This window comes from Rosa chinensis, chromosome 2 (assembly GCF_002994745.2).
Source record: "Rosa chinensis cultivar Old Blush chromosome 2, RchiOBHm-V2, whole genome shotgun sequence".
Classification (NCBI taxonomy): domain Eukaryota; kingdom Viridiplantae; phylum Streptophyta; class Magnoliopsida; order Rosales; family Rosaceae; genus Rosa; species Rosa chinensis.
Genome location: NC_037089.1, coordinates 11,048,220 through 11,066,014, shown reverse-complemented (window position 1 = coordinate 11,066,014; position 17,795 = coordinate 11,048,220). Strand labels below are relative to the sequence as shown.

The following is a 17,795-nucleotide window of genomic DNA, read 5'->3' as shown; positions in this document are numbered from 1 at the left end:
TTTACTACAAAGATATTTAATTTTTTCTAGTACGCCTATAATTGTTTGAAAAAGTATATCAAGTTATTTTTATATCATGAAGCTCGAAACATGTGAATGCATGAAATAACGTACAATATCTCTTCACTATTACTTAGTGATGAAGTTGAACAAAACACACTTTAAGTTCTCTACCTAAGGCCTCGTTTGGTTCGCAGAATTGAAGACTCAGGAATTCTTTTGTTTGGTAACCACAAACTTTGGAAATACTTTCCTGACAGAGGGGAAAATAGGGGGGAAATCATTCCACTCAGACCCCATGGGATTGATTTTCCATTCCCATTTCCCAGCATTTATTATAAAAATTTTGGACAACAATACCCTCTCTTGCATAAAAAATTGGTGTACTTTTGAATTTTTATGATGTTGGTTTTATTTTAAAATACAATGTATTATTGAAACATTGATATATTTTTACTTTCCTTTCCTGCACCAACCAAACACTGGAAGAGAAATTAAATGGTCTTTTCTGAATACTTTCCATGCTTTACCAAATAGAGGAAATGAAACCTGACATGAACTTTACTTTCTCTTTCCCATGGGAAAGGTAAGGGAATTGATTTTTCTTTTGTGAACCAAACGAGGCCTAAGGGAACCATTCAATTCGTACTAAGTTGTAAAGTCAAAATTATGAAGGAACTGTTTGGATGATTGGATCATCTAGTTGATTTGAACCATTTTAATTGCAGTAGTTAATGAGGCTACACAAACTCAAAATGCTTATGTGTATTACAAATTTAACCGCTTGAAGTAATTCACTGTTCTTTTGTTAGCATTCCTAAATTTATAATCCACGATAAAAGTTAAAATCAAGCAAATAAACACCACCCCAGTATCCAACAACAGTTCTTGAATCTGGATCTCAATGAAAAATAAAAAGTCCATGAGATTTTCTTGACTAGATTCGCACCCGAGGAGATCCTAGGATCATGTACAGGTATTAGCCAGTCAAGTGTACTGATAACTCATAATTTCATATATTTTTATACCCTTAAATGTAGGATTCTAGGCTTAGTTCTTGTCATTTTTGAGTCATTTACTTTGTATTTGTGTTTTGTAGGTGAAATTGGAGAAAAGAAAGATTTGGAGCTAAATCAAACGCAGGATTGAAAGGATAATTGCTATCCTGAGTGTCCATAATTGGCTCTGCTCTACGTCAACTTCAAGGATAAAACTGTACCTTCTCACAAGGAACTAGCAGGAGAGCCTTATACCATTGGAAAGATACAGATGTTAGCTTTCTGAAAAATTTTACAGAAGTGGATTCGCATTCTCGTGGAGGAAGTTATGATGATTTAAGTGAACCTAGTTCAGGAAGGCAGATTCTGACGGATTTCGCATATCTTTTGGGAATCTAACTAGTGAGGTCCAAGTCCGTTGTTCTTAGCACTTGAATGGAACAAGGCTGAACGTGTTTGACATATTTGGAGTAATTCCTTACATTGACTTTAATAACCCTGCGTTCCTTTAGAGAGAAGAAATCTATTCCAAGTTGGACTAGAAGACCGAAGAAGCCCAAGTCAAGTAGGATTGGAAAGAGACATACAAGGCAGAAAACCTAGCACGCCTAGAGGCACAAGAGGCAGCATATTCAACAGAGAACAAGGAGAAGAGAAGCTCTCACCATCACTGGACCCGAGTTCCTCAATTCTTCCATTGTTTGTTTCATGTTTTATTTGATTCTAGTCATGTTTTTCATGGTTATGGATTGCTAAACTTCTAAGCTAGGGCTGAGATGAAGCCCCTAGTATGACTATTCTATTTGTTTAGTTGGTTTGCTATTGAATTTCTGGATTTCTATGTTAAACTCTTAATCACCGTTTCAATAGAACTTTTATTCAAAATCTTTGCTTGGGGTCAATAAGACCTAGGTTTTGTTTATGAGTTATTTGGTTGGAGAACATGATGCTTGATCAATGAGTAGATGTTTTCTAGGGTGCCAAAAGATAAATTAGAAAATTACATACAAGTGTCAGTTTGAAACTTAAATTAGCTATAAGGCCACCAAAGTTTTATTGTACACATAAGGCCACTTGTATGTTTAAATTATTTACACTCTGACAATTTTACCCTTTGTGGAATCTTTTTCCTCCGGCCAAAACAAAAAGAAACTCTCACTCTCTCTCTCTCTCTCTCTCTTTCTTTTTTCCCCGATCTCTCTTCTTCTTCTCTTCCCTCTGCAATCACCGGAAACCCAATTGCATCGACCCCTTACATCGATCACAGATCTCGATCTCTCTCTCTCCCTCCTCCCTAATTTCAACGAAGCCCACTCTAATTTCAACGAGAAAGCTCTCCTTCTATTTCTCTGTTGCTCCAATTCGAGCACCACTGCCTTCACGTCTTGGTCTCAACCTCCGATCCCCGCGACCACCAGCATGGTGCTACCAGACCTTGCACCGCCGTCGTCACCTATTATAGATCGAACGAAAACAAGAGAGGAACAGGCAGATCGGGAAGTCGTCGGCGGCAGTCTGATTTCTGGTTGATAATCGTGATCGGAGAGGTGATAGGAGAATCGCGACGATGATGAAGGTGCATGGCGAGGACAGGCGAGGCGAGGCAGCCCAGGCATCGACGACATCGTTTAGGGCTCAGTTTGGTATTGACTTGAGCTGCTGGAACTGCCTCCTAAGCCGCTCAGGGCTCATCGTCTAGTAGAGCGCGATGGTCACCGACGCCGGCCTGAAATCTAGACCTCACCGGTGGCGTGGAGGCTCGAAGCGAGGCAGAGGTAGTTCATTTGCTCGGCTTGCTTCCAGATTGCTTCGAACCGGTGTTTTGGGATGATTCGTAGTCGTCGAGGTCCGATCTGGCATTCAATTTCATCTATGAGGTGAAGGTCTGGATTGGGCTTTCGAATTGAGTGCACTTGCTTTCAAGAGTATGATTTGAATCATGGCAGATGGGTTAGATGATGCAGAGAGAATGATGCTCTAGTGTAGCTTTTGGTAATTCCTATGGATTTTATGGCTTACTCTAGTGAATGGTGCTCATGAATACAAGTTACGTTGATGGATTATGATATGTGCAATACATTCAAATTTGAGCAGTGCATGGCTTCAACATTGTATATTTATAGTTGTTTTGATTTTTCGTTGTGGCTTTTGTGTTAGTTGGTAATAGCTTTCTTAGTCGATGATAGTAGTTTTGTTAGGCTATGGTAATAGTTTTTGGTGCTGGTTAAGTAGTTTTTGGTGAGAGTAGCTTTTGATGTTGGTGAAAGTAACTTTTGCTGTTGGTGAGAGTAGCATTTATTGCTGGTGAGAGTAGTTTTTGGTATTGGTGACAGTAGTTTTTGTTGGTGAGGATAGTAGCTTTTTGTTTTGGGGAGCATAGGTTATTTGGCAAGCTGTAGCTTTTATTGTTTGTGATAGTAGCTTTTGTTATCTCAACGGAGGTTGCCGGAAATCTTACTAAAGTAGCTTTTGTTGCTACTGACAGTAGCTTTTATTGCTAGTGATAGTAGCTTTTGTGACCTCGCCGGAGATTGCCGGAAATTTCATCAGAGTAGCTTTTGTTGCTAACTACAGTAGCTTTTGGTGTCAGTGACAGTAGCTTTGTGGTCGCCGGAGTTGACCGGAGACCCGCCAGAAGTTGGTCGGAGGTCGGCCGGAGACTCGCCGGAAGTTGGCCAGAGGTCGGCCGGAGAGGAGAGAGAGAATTAATGTTGATTTTGTACTATAGTGGCATTTATGTAAATATATTGATTTTTAATATCCAAAATATAACACATTTTTTAATCTAGTGGCCTTATGAAGGAAAAAACTAATTGGTGGCCTTATGGCTAAAAAAACATTCTATGATGCACTTATATGTAATTAACCCAAGATAAATCAATCTTGTGATTAAAGAGTTGTGAATTAAGAATACAAGTGCTTGATCATAGTCGATATTCTTGTTTGCATGATTGTCTAGTTATTTTGTGCTTAATGGAGTTGAACATGTTTGCTTGAACCTGATCATTAAGTCAAGTAAATTATAGTTTGGCTACTTAAGTTCTATATAGGATTAATAAGTTGGAATTCATAGGTTATAAGAAATTTGGCATATGTCTGGGATCAATAAAGCTTATGTACGGAAATCTTTAGCATGATATCTAGGGAATTCAATTGTTATCAACTAGAGAATCGGATAGAAGTATTAGGTGGTGGATTCAATGCTTTAGCATCTTCATAATCTGTTTTAAACTCTAAAGAATCTCATTGCTCATTCTTGTCTTTAATTTTAGTTTTTCTTTCTTTAATTTTCTGTTTAAAACTCAATCACATCATAAAAATCAGTTTTTTCATTTAAGTATAGCACATTTGTCATAACAAAATTGTCTCAATCAGTCCTTGAGGGAATGACCTCGTGCTTGCACCTCTATTCTACAATTGATTCGTGCACTTGTGAGTACTAAATTAAAATTGACAACATGAACAAATTTGGTAATCCCCACAGTACTTACTTGGATAATAGAAGCATCCAACGAAAATATGAAGCCATGCACTGTGCAATTGCGTAGTTTCTAATCGACATGCAATGAATTACATACGTTATTACGCCATATATACTAAAGCCAGTACGTGCTCATTCCTCGTATCTACAAAACAGAAAGAGGAGCAAAGAAGAAGAAGAGAAAAATGTTGAAGGAAGTGAGTGAAGAAGGTTTAGAGGTTCACGAAGAGCAGCATCGTGAGAAGGACTATATGTAGAGCCACCATAGGTTCCTCTCTTGGAGTTGGGAGAGCTTCAACGATGGTCGTTTTACAGAGCCGTGATAGCGGAGTTTGTCGCCACTCTTCTCTTCCTATATGTCACGGTTGCCACCATCATCGGACACAAGAAGGAAGCTGCTCAGTGTGACGGCGTTGCTGTTCTTGGCATTAATTGCTTGGGCCTTTGGTGGCATGATCTTCATCCTGGTTTACTCCATCGCTGGAATCTCAGGTATCGAATAAATTTATGAGAATGTCTGACATGTCATGTTGTTAGAGTATTGTAACACACTAGATATTTGATAAGAGAACATTATTCTAGTATAGGCGGTCACATCAACCCTGCGGTGACTTTCGGGCTGTTGGTTGCGAGGAGGATGTCACTGCTCCGAACAGTGGCTTACATTGTTGCACAATGCTTAGGAGGCATATGCGGCGTAGGGTTAGTGAAAGCTTTGATAAAGCATTACTACCTCACGCATGGATCGAGGTGGTGCCAACTCGGTTGCTCCTGATTATTCCAAAGGCGCTGCGTTGGGAGCTGAAATAGTTGGCACTTTTCTTCTGGTCTACAGTCTTCTCTGGAACAGATGCTAAGAGAAGCGCACGTGACTCCCATGTGCCTATGAGTAATGCCTTTACTTTCTGAACCATGACTTCCAGAAACAAAAAAGTACTAGCTAAAAAGGCCCGCGCGATGCTGCGGGTCTTGTAGTCGTAGTAATAATTGGTGTATTGTTTCCAAAAAAAAGGGAATGAGAAAACAAAGAAGAATAGCCAAAAAGCTTTTATGTACATTGATCAACTGATGTACAAAATGTCTGCTGTTGTAATGCTAATGGTCCCTGAAAAACAATCAATGTAAATGTCTCACTGGGAAAACTATTGACAGCAACTGTAATTCCACCGCCGTATCTTAACCCAGATAAAGGAGTCACACTTACAGAGGCCATGAGCACAATCAAGAACTAAAGTAATTGTCTTCTAGATTCCCTTTCTTACCTCAATTAAAACAAATCTTACCTGCATAAAACATATTAACATTAAACAATGCAAATTATGTTAAACCATTATGTCAAACCATTATGGCCAGCTCTTGAGATGCATCACATTTCACATAGGGTGCAAAAACATGACAGAAAGTGCCATTATCAAATATACATAAAGCAAGATAAAAAGATATTTAAGTTGGCCGATGTGATACAGTTCCTTTCGTTAATGAAATTTCTCTATTGGTGAAAGGAGTTGTATGGATATTACACAAAAAGAGTCACCAGACAAACATCAAATTATGAAATTGTTTTAAGAGAAAGAGCAATAATTTGATGCAGCTAAAAATAGAAGATTAGATTGAAGACTTAATGAATCATCCGGAAGCTTAATGGACAACAAAAGGTGCAATTAAAACGATATTAAAGGAAAAATTTGAGCTCAGAAGAACTGAGCAAGCACAAAACAAAGGCAATGACTTCAGAGATACCAAAAGGAAGCAGCAAAAAATAATTTTTTTCAAACATATTGGCAAGCTTAAATGAATCCCGAAGAGTGAACAACTACCACATTTCTAAACCTAGCCTTACTACCATACACCCTTTCTAAATGTAAAGAGCAGTAAACAAAATTGAAATTAAATTTATAATTCAAAGCTAATGCTCGCAGTATAACTTTAGCCAACCGATAGGATTCCCATGAATAAAAATATACTTGAACACAAAGAAGAACAATATAGATTCCCTCTGCAATTGATTTCTCTATCTTCTGAGAAAGGAAACATTTTTCTAACAATTTCAATTCTAACAGTAAAAGTGTAGAATTCTCATTCTAACAGTATGAACACCAAATAAATAGACCAATAGCAATAGTAAAAAACACCAAGTAAAATCCAAAGTAAGGCGCAATTCTGCACTGAAAACAAAAGATACTTTAACTGAATTTTGAGTGAGAACAATTACAATTCAAAAGTTTTGTTTTGAGCTTCAATCTTCTAAAGCACTTCATTAAGTGCTTTCCTTTGAGGTTCAGCTTTCTTAAGCTCTTTGTTCTGAGCCTCGCTATGTAGAATCTTTTTCCAAAGCTCTTCCTTTTGAGCTATACTCTTCTCAAGATTTTCCTGAAGCTCTTTCTATTGAGATCCTGTATGCGCAAGGTTTATCCTAAGATCATTTATTTGAGTGTCGGAGTTTGTAAAGACTTTTCCCTGCTCTAAGAAGGCCTCTCCACAGGGATGAGGTACATTTTGTTGCAATTTTCCTAATAGTGCACAGGGATGAGGTACATTTTGTTTCTTTATTATCAACATAAGAATATAAAGTAATATTGCAATCCTTTTCCAAAGGGAAAGCTAAAAGAACATAGTTGCGCTTCTTAAAATTGAATCCTCATCTGAAACTCCTCCATGTACATACCACACACTATACAGTTCTTCAAATTCCAATTACTCTAAATCCTATCTGGCTACTTCCCCTAAAGAACTTCCAATTCACCTAAACCATATATGCCTACGCTAAACTGAACACCAGAACATCACAGAGAGTGGGTGGACTAAAGCTTTCATATCACAGCACACTACACTTATGCAACATAAAAATCAAATTTCACCCAACAAAATTAAACAATCATTGAAGTCAAAGTTAAACAGACAAAGAAAGAAATGAACAACCTGTGTGACTTCTACAGAGGTAACCCAAATGACTAAACCCTAAGCAAACTTGGGTCCAAATTGAACAAAAAGTAATAGTAACACAAATCATTTTTTTATATTGATCATCTAACATACTTTTCATAAACATTAATCATTTCTATATCACTGGAGTACAACCAAGAAATCATCTATAGGCTATACTTTCCATAAAAATATCTTCATGGCTTCAATAGGGTTCTGTTTACATTGTCTGATAAATTGAAGAGATAACATAAAAAATCAAACCAACACCACTAAAATCTAGAAAACAAAAATCTGATGAAGAAAAAGCAAGAACAGAACCATATAGGAAACAAACGTCTTTTCTTTTTTCTATTTCTTTGTTTCTTCTCTCTTAGTTTGAACTTGAACTTTCTAGAAATCTCTCTCTTTCTCACTGTGGAGAGCTTTTACATGTCCCAGCAACATGATTCTTCTTTAGGACTTCTATCAGGCTGTTTGCATAAATATAAGGACTGGTAGGCATCCCTGGAGAAAAGTAAATAGTTAAGTTATGGAGGTCAAGGCAGAAGCTTTTCAATATTGTCACATGAAAAGTTGATATCTGAATCAAACAAAACAACTAAGACTCAAGGACAATGTACAATTTCAATATCCGGTTTTCAAATCTTACGAAGGTGGTTCATTTTTCAAGTTCAGTGATTCAACTTAACACCTATTCATCAAGTTCCATAGAAGGCCACAGTCACTGCTACAATGAAAGGTAAAGAATTGCTGGCACCTAAATAAAACATCACATACGAATAAACACAATGAAACAAACAGACAGCATCGATTGACTTATTTTGTTGGTCTTTACCATCTTATTAGTTGATACAGAAGAAAGTTATTATCAAAACTCCAAAAGCAAGAGGCTGATAATATCATGGGCTCAAGCAGAGTTTATATCAGTTTATCCCATTGCTCAGTTTATTCCATACTATTACATACTGAATCCCTAAACTATAACATCCCCAACATAATAAACAAACTAATACACAAGCTAAACCTCATAAAGCATCAGTTTAGATTTTGAATACCAAATCTATGCCAGCTAAAGAATTCTTGCGCTCCAACCAAATAGAGTAAACAACTGCAAGACAACCATAATAAATAGAAATCAGATAAATTGAAACTATTCTGAGTCAATGAAGACAAAAGAAAATCTGAATTCACCCCCAAAACAAATTATCTTTGATGCTTGATGAAAATCCAACCTCGTCAGCAAAGGACAACCAAAATCTCTGCGCCAAAACAGCTGAAATCGCCGGTCATGCAAACTCCTGGCCCTCTCTCTCTTATGTCTCTTTGGATCAAATCAATACTGTACCTCTCTCTTCCAGGCTATTGATCAAACCCTCTCTCTTCGTGGCAACAGAACAACACGGCAGATGGCCAGAAACAGACAGCACAACACTCCGGGGCAATCGAGATTTACTTGAGACAAGCAGGGGTAAAGTCGTCATCACACTATTCATAAGGGGAGTTACTGTTCATAAGGGGGTTGCATCTTTAGAAGAGAGAATATGGATGTAAGTACCTAACATATTGCTTGGTTCAGGTATTGGTTCCATTACCAATAGGGTTTGCTGTGTTTATGGTTCACCCGGCCACCATACCTATTACTGGGACTGGGATCAACCCTGCTAGGAGTTTTGCTGCTGCTGTAATCTACAACAATGACAAAGTCTGGGACGACCAGGTATACATGCGATTATTCTTTTTTTCTTTTTTTTTTGAATAAACATGCGATTATTCTTAACTAAACTAAATCTTATTACGAGGGAATCGCTCTAGTGTTTAAACAACCCATTTCCATGGAAATCTGAGAGTTTCAATGGCGGTATGCAGTGGATATTCTGGGTCGGACCATTCATTGGAGCTCTGATAGCAGCAGCTTATAACCAGTACGTACTGAGGGCATCAGCTAGTAAAGCCTTCAGATCTTTCCACAACAATACCACCAACTAAAGAGAAGACTGTTGTTCTGCAGATGTTATTTCTTTGTGCATTTCTTTGTCCAAATATAAGACTATACTACATATCTAGATATTAGTTGTATGAGCCTATGAGGGTAACTGTGTATACAAGCCTCAGACACATGATAAGGGCATTACTATGAGCATGAGGAGCATTGCACACACCAGATCTCATGCTCATGATCATAAGTTTCAAGTGAGTAAACATGCTTCTCCCATGATTCGAGCACTTTCAATACAAATAATACGAGTTTAATTCCCAACCAAATGTGATAAAACTATCGTAGTCATCTATCTTTGTATGGTAAGGTGCATTATTATAAATAAGCATTCCAATGAATGCATCTGAAGCGCAATGGTCACTGATAACTAAACTTTCCATGCTAATTCATCTTTTCTGAACAGACAAGACTACAAAGTCAAAGAACCCGCCACAAGAAACTGGCATTACTAAAAGAGTCATTCCTTGAGTTACAGTTACATATGACTGATATGAGAAAACAGAGGAAAGAAGTGATTACAATTACAATGGCAAAAGTATGACAGGACAAGGAATGAACTCAGCAAGCAGGTTTGCATCCACATGCTTGGAATGAATAGCTTCCATGCTTATGACAACTAAATCCAGATTCAGGTCATCAGCAACCTCACCGATAATGGCCGTTGGCTTGTTGACCCCTTCCCCAAGTCGCTCTAACAGCTTAAATTCTTGGAATCCACCTATCATTTAATCATATGAAGGGTTAAAGAAAACAGTTCCAAACACAAAATCACTGAGTAGATAAATTCTCTTACAAGAATGATGCAGTAATCAAACTTGACCACCACTTATTCTTGTATGCAGTTAAATCTGTCCACTCCTATACAATTAACTTACAACACAATAGAACATATCATAGTCCCTTTATAAGAGGGGCCATGATTTATAGATGCTCTTCTTCTACAGTCAATAGTTTGGCGCTACAATAAATGCATTAGCAGTGCAACTTTGACCAAATTATGCTGCTGCAACCCCTTTTTATTTGTACTTGAACAAATTCAAGCATCAAATTTTGGCTAAAGGTGGACCATCTCTAAAAATACTTTATGGCCATTTTTACCAAAAACTACACATTCAACAACAGAGTTATCAACCAGAAGCCTTTTTATCAATTTTTTTTAGGGCAATGCCGCTACGCTTTCATTGACAGTGTACTTTGTGCAAGTTTTCATTGACTTTGAACACAGAATATCAACTTACCATGAGCAAAAAAGTAGAAAAAATGCATCATATTACAACACAGTTGCCTAGAGACTGTTTGTGTATGTTTATGTGTTAAATTCACATTATCAACAACAAAAACCTTCATATCAAAGGTAAAAAACAAACCTTCAGAGAGATGCCAGCGGATAGTCGAAAGTTGCGTTTCATGCTCGGGAATCGATTCCTTCTGCTTCTCATCAATAACTGCAAACAAAGCAAAGTCCTATATTCCTAGACACATTGCAGAATGAAAATGGGTCTATCTAGTGCTTCATTTCCACAACATATAAAGAACAATGGTACTAGCATAGAGAGTCAAGTAAATCATACCCACAACAGTAAGGTCAGCCCCATACTTGTTTGCCAAAGCAGCAGAAGTAGCTATTGCCTATTCAAAATTCCATCTTTAATCACAAAATCAAAGCATTGAAAATTAGCTGCGTAAAAAGTAAAAAAAGTGAAAACTGAGAGTATTACCTGTCTTGTTCCTTCAGAGAGATAGGGATTGCGATCGGTGATCGGCAAAAGCACATGCTTGAACTGAGTGAAGGTCTCCGCGGCCAAACTGGCCGGAGACTCCTGCGGCTCGGCCTGAGCCGACGGAGCATGAAAGTGATTGACTTTACGTCCGATTCCGGAACAGATTGAAACGCTTCGAGGTTTGGAAACGGAGGAGAAGAAGAGTGAAGAGTGAGACTCAGAAGGTTTCAGGATCGAAGTCTTCGGATGCTTCGAGGCTTCGATGGGAACGGCGACTGAGTAGTGAGCAAGCGCCATTGGAGAATCGGCGAGCTTCCGAGTTCACTCAGTGTGAAGTAGAAAAGGAAGAAGAAGATTGGGGGGTGGTTCCAGAAAGAGCAATGGAAAATGAATTGAAAATTTTACTATATTGTGGATAAACTCTATTGGGCCTTTCAGATTGAGCCCATTGGGCTTTTGTCGGTCCATATTTGAAAATGTCTTTGGAGCTTTTTACCGGAATTGGACTCTATAAACAGATTTCGCAGCGGCGGGAAGAAGAAGAGCAAAGGCGGTCGGATATGGAAGGCGGTGAATCGGAGATGACGACAGTATCGCGTCATCATTTCGGAGATGACTCGGACCGACCGGACTTGTCTATATCCATAATCGAGGTCTGATTTTCTACTAAAATCCAAGTAAAGGAGAAAGCTTTTTGTTTTTTTGAAGCCAAGAATATATGGAAATTATTGATCTTTGTTGTGAATTTTGATTTTAGAATATGAAAGAAGACTATGGGCTGTTCGTGTGGCCTTGCAGTATAGTCCTGGCGGAGTATGTTTGGCAGCAAAGACTGCGTTTCGCCGGAGCTAGTGTGGTTGAGGTAAATGAGTTTTTACTGTGCTGTTCTTTATTCGGTTTAGTATCTTATTCTTGTTAAAAAAAAAAAAAAAATTACTGCTTTGGTTTACTTAAGTACTGTGTTTGGTCTCAGCTTGGTGCTGGAACTTCTTTGCCTGGTTTGGTTGCCGCCAAAGTGGGCGCTGACGTCACTCTTACTGATGAATCCAATAGGTTAGAGGTATTGCTTTTTCAATCAAGCTTTACTGTTTTAAGGTTCTTTTACGATGTGTAGTTAGTTTGATGAATCCAATTAGTTTGATGAAGGATCTTCATTTTTCATACTACTAGTGTTTTTATAGTCTAGTAACTTGCATAGGCCTTGTTGTTTTTTGTATCTGCAGGTGCTGAGCAACATGAAAAGTGTTATTGAACTTAACAAACTTCAATGCAATGTAAGCTATTATGCCAAAAATCGACCGGCTTAGTCAAGAGTTGTAAAATTTCAAATTTGTAAGCTTCATTGTGTCTCTCTCCGTAAGAGGTCTAGTTCTGTTTTCCAGGTACTAGGATTGACATGGGGAGTTTGGGATGCATCTATATTCAGTTTACACCCGAAAATTATTCTTGGGGCTGATGTATTGTATGATGCTAAGGGTATGCTTATTATCTTTATATTGTTGATTTTCTTTGGCTTCTGTATAATTTAAGTTGAGCTGAAATGTGGATTTTTATTTGTGTTGCTAAGCCTTTGATGACCTCTTTGCCACTGTGGCATATCTGCTCCAGAATTCTCCTGGTTCGGTCTTCATAACAACGTACCATAATCGAAGGTATTTTGACCTTCTTTGGGTTTTAATGTTGTTGAAAGTCTGAAGTCTGAATATGTTCCTCTGAAGACACTTCTTGTGATAATCTGCAGTGGGCATCATCTTATTGAATTCTTGATGGTCAAATGGGGATTGAAGTGTGTGAAGCTTCTGGATGCGTTTTCATTTATGCCATCCAGCAAAGCATCTGGGCTAAGTGGAAACCTTCAATTGGCAGAGATTGTTCTGGACAGTGAACATCGCTGAGATAATGGTTTTTAGGGTTTTGGTTATTTATGGTAATGCCACCACTCTGACTTGCATTCACGCTTTACTGTTGAAATTCTGCTGCAGCAAGTTAAGTAGTCCATTTGACTGTAATGAACAGCATGTGACCATCTTTGTTAAGTGAATCGCTTGTTGAACTAAATTCGGTTGACTCACACAGAGTTAATAAATTCATGGAAATCTGCTTCATGTTCTATAAAAGAAAATTTTGTTGCCCTTCAAGCCAACTTTGTATTTATAAAATGTTCTTGTTGTACTAAAATTATTTCAACAATATTGAAACCACATAACTACTGCAGACATACACTTTCTTTTCACACTCTCTCTCAAATTAAGAAACGTAATTATAGAGAACCAGCCTATTTGATGGATTTCCCACCTCTTCTGACTTGAACTTGACTACCAATAAGCTAGGAGGCCTTTAATTAATTTACTACTCTGCAGTCTTTCCTGACCTCTTGTCCACCTGTAATGCTACTCATCTTAATCATAGAATTCACAAAAGCATCCAAGAAAGCTTGCTGTGAGCTAGCAAACTTGCTAACCAAATTTTTAGTCTTTGGAAAATCAAGCAGAGCTTGGTCTGAAGAAAACAAGCTCTTCCCTTGGAGGATCAACTTGAAGTATGTGTTATCAAAAGTTGTTGCAGAAGGATCCATTGTGGCACCGGCATTTTTCGGCCTATTCTTGATGGGACATGTATTCTTCAAGCTTGCTGCAAAGGATGAGTGCAGCGTAGGATCGACGTCGTGTGTGGCATTGAAGTTGTGGATTCTGTTTTGGAAAGATGAGCAGTGGGAGAACCCTAGAGTGTGCCCTCCTGCAGATATGTCAAAAGTTACCCTTCACTTCCTAGAGGAATGAGAAATATGAAATATAAATAACTGCAGTTGGATTGTTGAGGTTGGTTTACCTGAAAGTGCCACCAGGTCGTTCAAGGACAGGCCTCTTTGAGAGAAGCTCTGTTGGAGTTGGGAAATGTTGAAGGTTGGTGCTGGTAATTGTCTGGTTTCAGTTGCCACTGATGTTCTTCCATCTTTTCTTCCTTTTGGCACATTCCAGCTTGGACCTCCAGACTGTAAGATCAATTTTACAATCAGAAAAAGGGCAAGAAATTGAACTTCTTTTCGAGATTATTTTCTTTTACTTATTATGAGGATAAATAGTAATATCTTATTGTTTTAAAATCCTCTAGGTTTGCTAGCTTACTTGCACAACAGCATCTCTTGCTGCTAGAGCCAAGATATCAGCGCATGAGACCACACCAGGACATGAAGCCTCCACTTGTTTCTTTGCATTGTCAATGACATAAAATGCATGCAAAGAAATATTTGGTGGCCCATCTTTCTCTGCTTTGTTGTTTCCTTTGGAATTTAACAACACAGATGCATCACAACCCTGAAAACAAAAGGAAGAGTGTGAGTTAATTTAATTTGAATATTTAAACTGTGAAAGCTACTCTTGCAGGAAATATATGCATACCCTTATGAAGCAATCATGGAAATGCATCCGGAGTAGTGCAGCAGGGACAGTTTTATCGTTAGCTGTCGCCTTCTTGACAGCATCGGAGACGAGAAGCTCAACATTAGGACAGCTTTTGTCATAATAGTTCGAGCTCAGCGCATTGATCACTGGAGAAAATACTGAAAGGATGAGGATTGAGCTCAAGAACACAAGGTTAAAAGCCATTCTTAGAACTCTCTCAACTCTCTTAAGTCTCTAACTTTGATTAAGTGTGGGAAATAATGTTGGATTAGAGGAGTATTTATAGATAGGGAGTGTTGCTGCTGACTAAAGTATTAAGTTTTGAATATTATTGTGGCCCCAAATAATGAATTAGTTAAGAAAGATGTTATGTAGTAATAATGAAGGCATCTTCATCATTCATAAAAAGACAACTAAGATCACATATGTGTTGCAACTTTTAAAACCCTTTTAGATGTTGTGGAACATGATATATTAACTTTTCTTATCGAGTAATGTTCTGGATCGCTCTAGGACTGGGCAATTGCTCATGAATTTCAAGTTATTTAATGATTAAATGTCTCGCATGTCTCCTGTAATTGTTTCTTGCTAGGCTATGTTCCTGAATATTAATGATGGTTTTGATACAGTAGAAAAAGAGAAGATTCTGCACCCATGCACTTTGGAATGACCAAATCCAACAATTCCAACAACTATTCCCTCTCTAAAATTCAATAAGAAACGCTTTTGCATGGTATATGGCTGGTACTCCTAATTCAATTCCTTTCCTTGCTCTCAAAGGTTATGACTGCACCAAATTGCGCTTGCTTTCATTTTCCTAAACTTCCCTAAGCTTATTTCACTCTTATCTGTAACAACCAGTAAACCTTTAGGTTTTACTCTTTTGTGAAAAAAAAACAGGAACAAAATCCAATTATTATGCTGTTTCAGCCTGAAATTGAGCCCTCAGCAACTGAGGAAAATCAAAGAGGAATTTCAAGTGGTTAAGGTTGAGCCATCAAAATTTGTTATTTTTGTTCGTCAATTAGCTTGTTTTCAAAGTTATCATGAGCTTTAGTAGTTATAGTGGGTGACGGTTTCCTGAACGGTGCTTGTCAATTGACATCATAATTGTGCATGAGCCTTTCCAGTTTGAGACACAATTAACCAACTTCATCAACTTATCCCAACCACTATGTTTCCAAATCTTTCTTTTTCATGAAATATAATTAGGATAATTTAGGTAAATAGTGGATCACTTAGCTGACCTAACCACAATTGTAAATAAATAACCATAGACTATTAAGCTTTCATAAGCAGCATAATATAGTTTAGTGACTTAATCAAAGTCTTGCATGCATTTTGAGGTTATTCTCTTCAAGTATTGGATTAAAAGTACAGGGTTGAGGTCAGTAGAAATCCCACCGACTTTTCCAAAACCTAATCAAATTATTATACCATACAAATTAGTTAGGCTCATCTGGTTTGATTGATTTAGAATTTTAGTGATCGCATTATTCTGTGATAACAGTAATATTAAGTGAACCGTCATTGTTCAACTTTTCTATTACTTATCTAAAGCATCAGACATAATCAACCATTAATTTGACTCGATGAACTTGAACTTAACAAAAAAGATTCCCCCTATTATTCTAACCCAACCATCAGCAGGTTCTTAATTAGGAAAACACCAAACACAATGTCACCTTGAATAACTCCAATTTTCAATTCAAAATGTTCTAAAGACAATAAGAGCGCTGTAGTGTGGTAGCACTTTGAGGTTTTTAGTAGTGAATCACTCACTTGTAGATATTAGAGATATTTTTTGTATCTTAATGCGAGAATTTTCATTATTCGATCAATATGCTTTTACATGTGTAATCTTCGCATGCTGCGTGTTATGGGCAACTATTTTACACAATGGAAACTATTAGTAAAGGTAGCTAAATAAGTGATTGGTAATTCAAGGTGGTGCAATAACAGGACGGAGTTGAGCTCGTAGCTCATCCAGGTATGCTCAGAATCTGAGCCTCAGATGTGGGCATTGGTTGATCCCATGCTACTTCTGTGAGAATATGAGGCATACATGGCATGCGTTGCGTGATTAATTCATTTAATTGTACATATATATTCAACATGAAAATAATTAAGTAACCATGGCAAACAATTTCAGTTTCTTTCTGCTATTTAAAGAGATTGAATTAACATAAAGATCAACATCCACATAATTTCTCTATTCCTTTTCTTTTAGGTAATTATTGATAGGATTTCATATGAAATATTGGGGGAAACTAATCATTTTTCTCAAAATGTCTAATCATATTATTTTTATATATCATTCAATCTTTGACTTTCAGTGTACCAGTTGACATGACTTGAATTCACAGATGCAGCAGGAGACTTTGTATCATTGAGACTGAGCAACTAATCAATGATGTTTTTTGTTTTTAACTAATCAATGATATTTGATCAATGTGTACAATTGAATTGGATCTAATAATTATTCTAAAATCATGCTCTGTACCCAAATTTCGTTAATTAAACCAACATCTTTAATGCAATCTAACGAATGAAAGAGTGGCATTGTCCAAAAAAAAAAAAAATTAATAAAAGAGTGGCCATGCCATGTAAACTAATGTAGATCCTTAGGGTAAACAAAGCATCACCTTGAATAGCTGCAATTTTCAATTCAAAAGGTTCTAAAAGCGAGAAAGTAAACAAGGTAGAGAATTATAGTTTCTGTCGCGTGATATTGTCTAAAACTTAGCAACTGTCACATTAAGATATGATATTTATTAAAAAATTATTTTTTTTAGATTTTCACCACTCGAAAATGTTCCCCTGGTCAGCAGATTATTTTTTTTAGATTTTCACCACTCGAAAATGTTCCCCTGGTCAGCTGCTGACCAGGGATTGTGTGGTCGCTCACCGTCCGATTGAAATCAGACATTTGACAGCTCTCACCACATATCTCATCACTTAGCTGTCAACTGTCCGATTGAAATCGGACGGTGAGTGACCACACAATCCCATAATCCCTGCTAACCAGGGGAACAGGATTGCATACCACTTCTGTGGGAATACGAGTCATATATGCATGCATTGTGTGAAGTAGAGATACCTTTAGCATGAATGAGTAACCATGACAAACAAATTCAATTTCTTTTTGCTATTATTATATTTTTTTTAATAAAAGGCTGGTGCGGCTGCCCTCAAGCCTTGATTAATGAAACTGTCGAATACAAGGAGGGACATTGAGCCTAAACCCCTTATTACAATAGGCACCTAGAGAAC

At 37.5% G+C, this 17,795-nt stretch overlaps 3 protein-coding genes, 1 long non-coding RNA gene and 1 pseudogene across 4 annotated transcripts; 2 read left to right on the top strand and 3 right to left on the bottom strand.

Annotated features, from left to right (window-relative positions):
• The first annotated feature begins 4,664 nt into the window (after positions 1-4,664).
• Positions 4,665-9,628, top strand: LOC112187050 (annotated as a pseudogene).
• LOC121051678 lies at positions 7,477-8,905 on the bottom strand. The gene is made up of 3 exons (XR_005806460.1): positions 8,637-8,905; positions 8,460-8,512; positions 7,477-7,908 (listed from the first exon to the last, which is right to left on the bottom strand). It is a non-coding gene; the product is annotated as an uncharacterized LOC121051678 (long non-coding RNA).
• Positions 9,629-9,817: 189 nt separating the features above from the next.
• On the bottom strand, positions 9,818-11,515 carry LOC112187052. Its single transcript, XM_024325679.2, has 4 exons — positions 11,119-11,515; positions 10,972-11,029; positions 10,768-10,845; positions 9,818-10,118 (listed from the first exon to the last, which is right to left on the bottom strand). Exons 1-4 carry the CDS (start codon positions 11,416-11,418, stop codon positions 9,922-9,924), a joined length of 633 nt encoding a protein of 210 aa, XP_024181447.1. The 5' UTR covers positions 11,419-11,515; the 3' UTR covers positions 9,818-9,921.
• On the top strand, positions 11,496-13,079 carry LOC112187051 (methyltransferase-like protein 23). Its single transcript, XM_024325677.2, has 7 exons — positions 11,496-11,774; positions 11,879-11,983; positions 12,095-12,181; positions 12,345-12,395; positions 12,504-12,597; positions 12,689-12,773; positions 12,863-13,079. Exons 1-7 carry the CDS (start codon positions 11,598-11,600, stop codon positions 13,014-13,016), a joined length of 753 nt encoding a protein of 250 aa, XP_024181445.1. The 5' UTR covers positions 11,496-11,597; the 3' UTR covers positions 13,017-13,079.
• A 190-nt stretch (positions 13,080-13,269) lies between these two features.
• LOC112187049 (peroxidase 64) lies at positions 13,270-14,776 on the bottom strand. Its single transcript, XM_024325676.2, has 4 exons — positions 14,520-14,776; positions 14,247-14,435; positions 13,951-14,113; positions 13,270-13,857 (listed from the first exon to the last, which is right to left on the bottom strand). Exons 1-4 carry the CDS (start codon positions 14,724-14,726, stop codon positions 13,463-13,465), a joined length of 954 nt encoding a protein of 317 aa, XP_024181444.1. The 5' UTR covers positions 14,727-14,776; the 3' UTR covers positions 13,270-13,462.
• Positions 14,777-17,795: the final 3,019 nt, after the last annotated feature.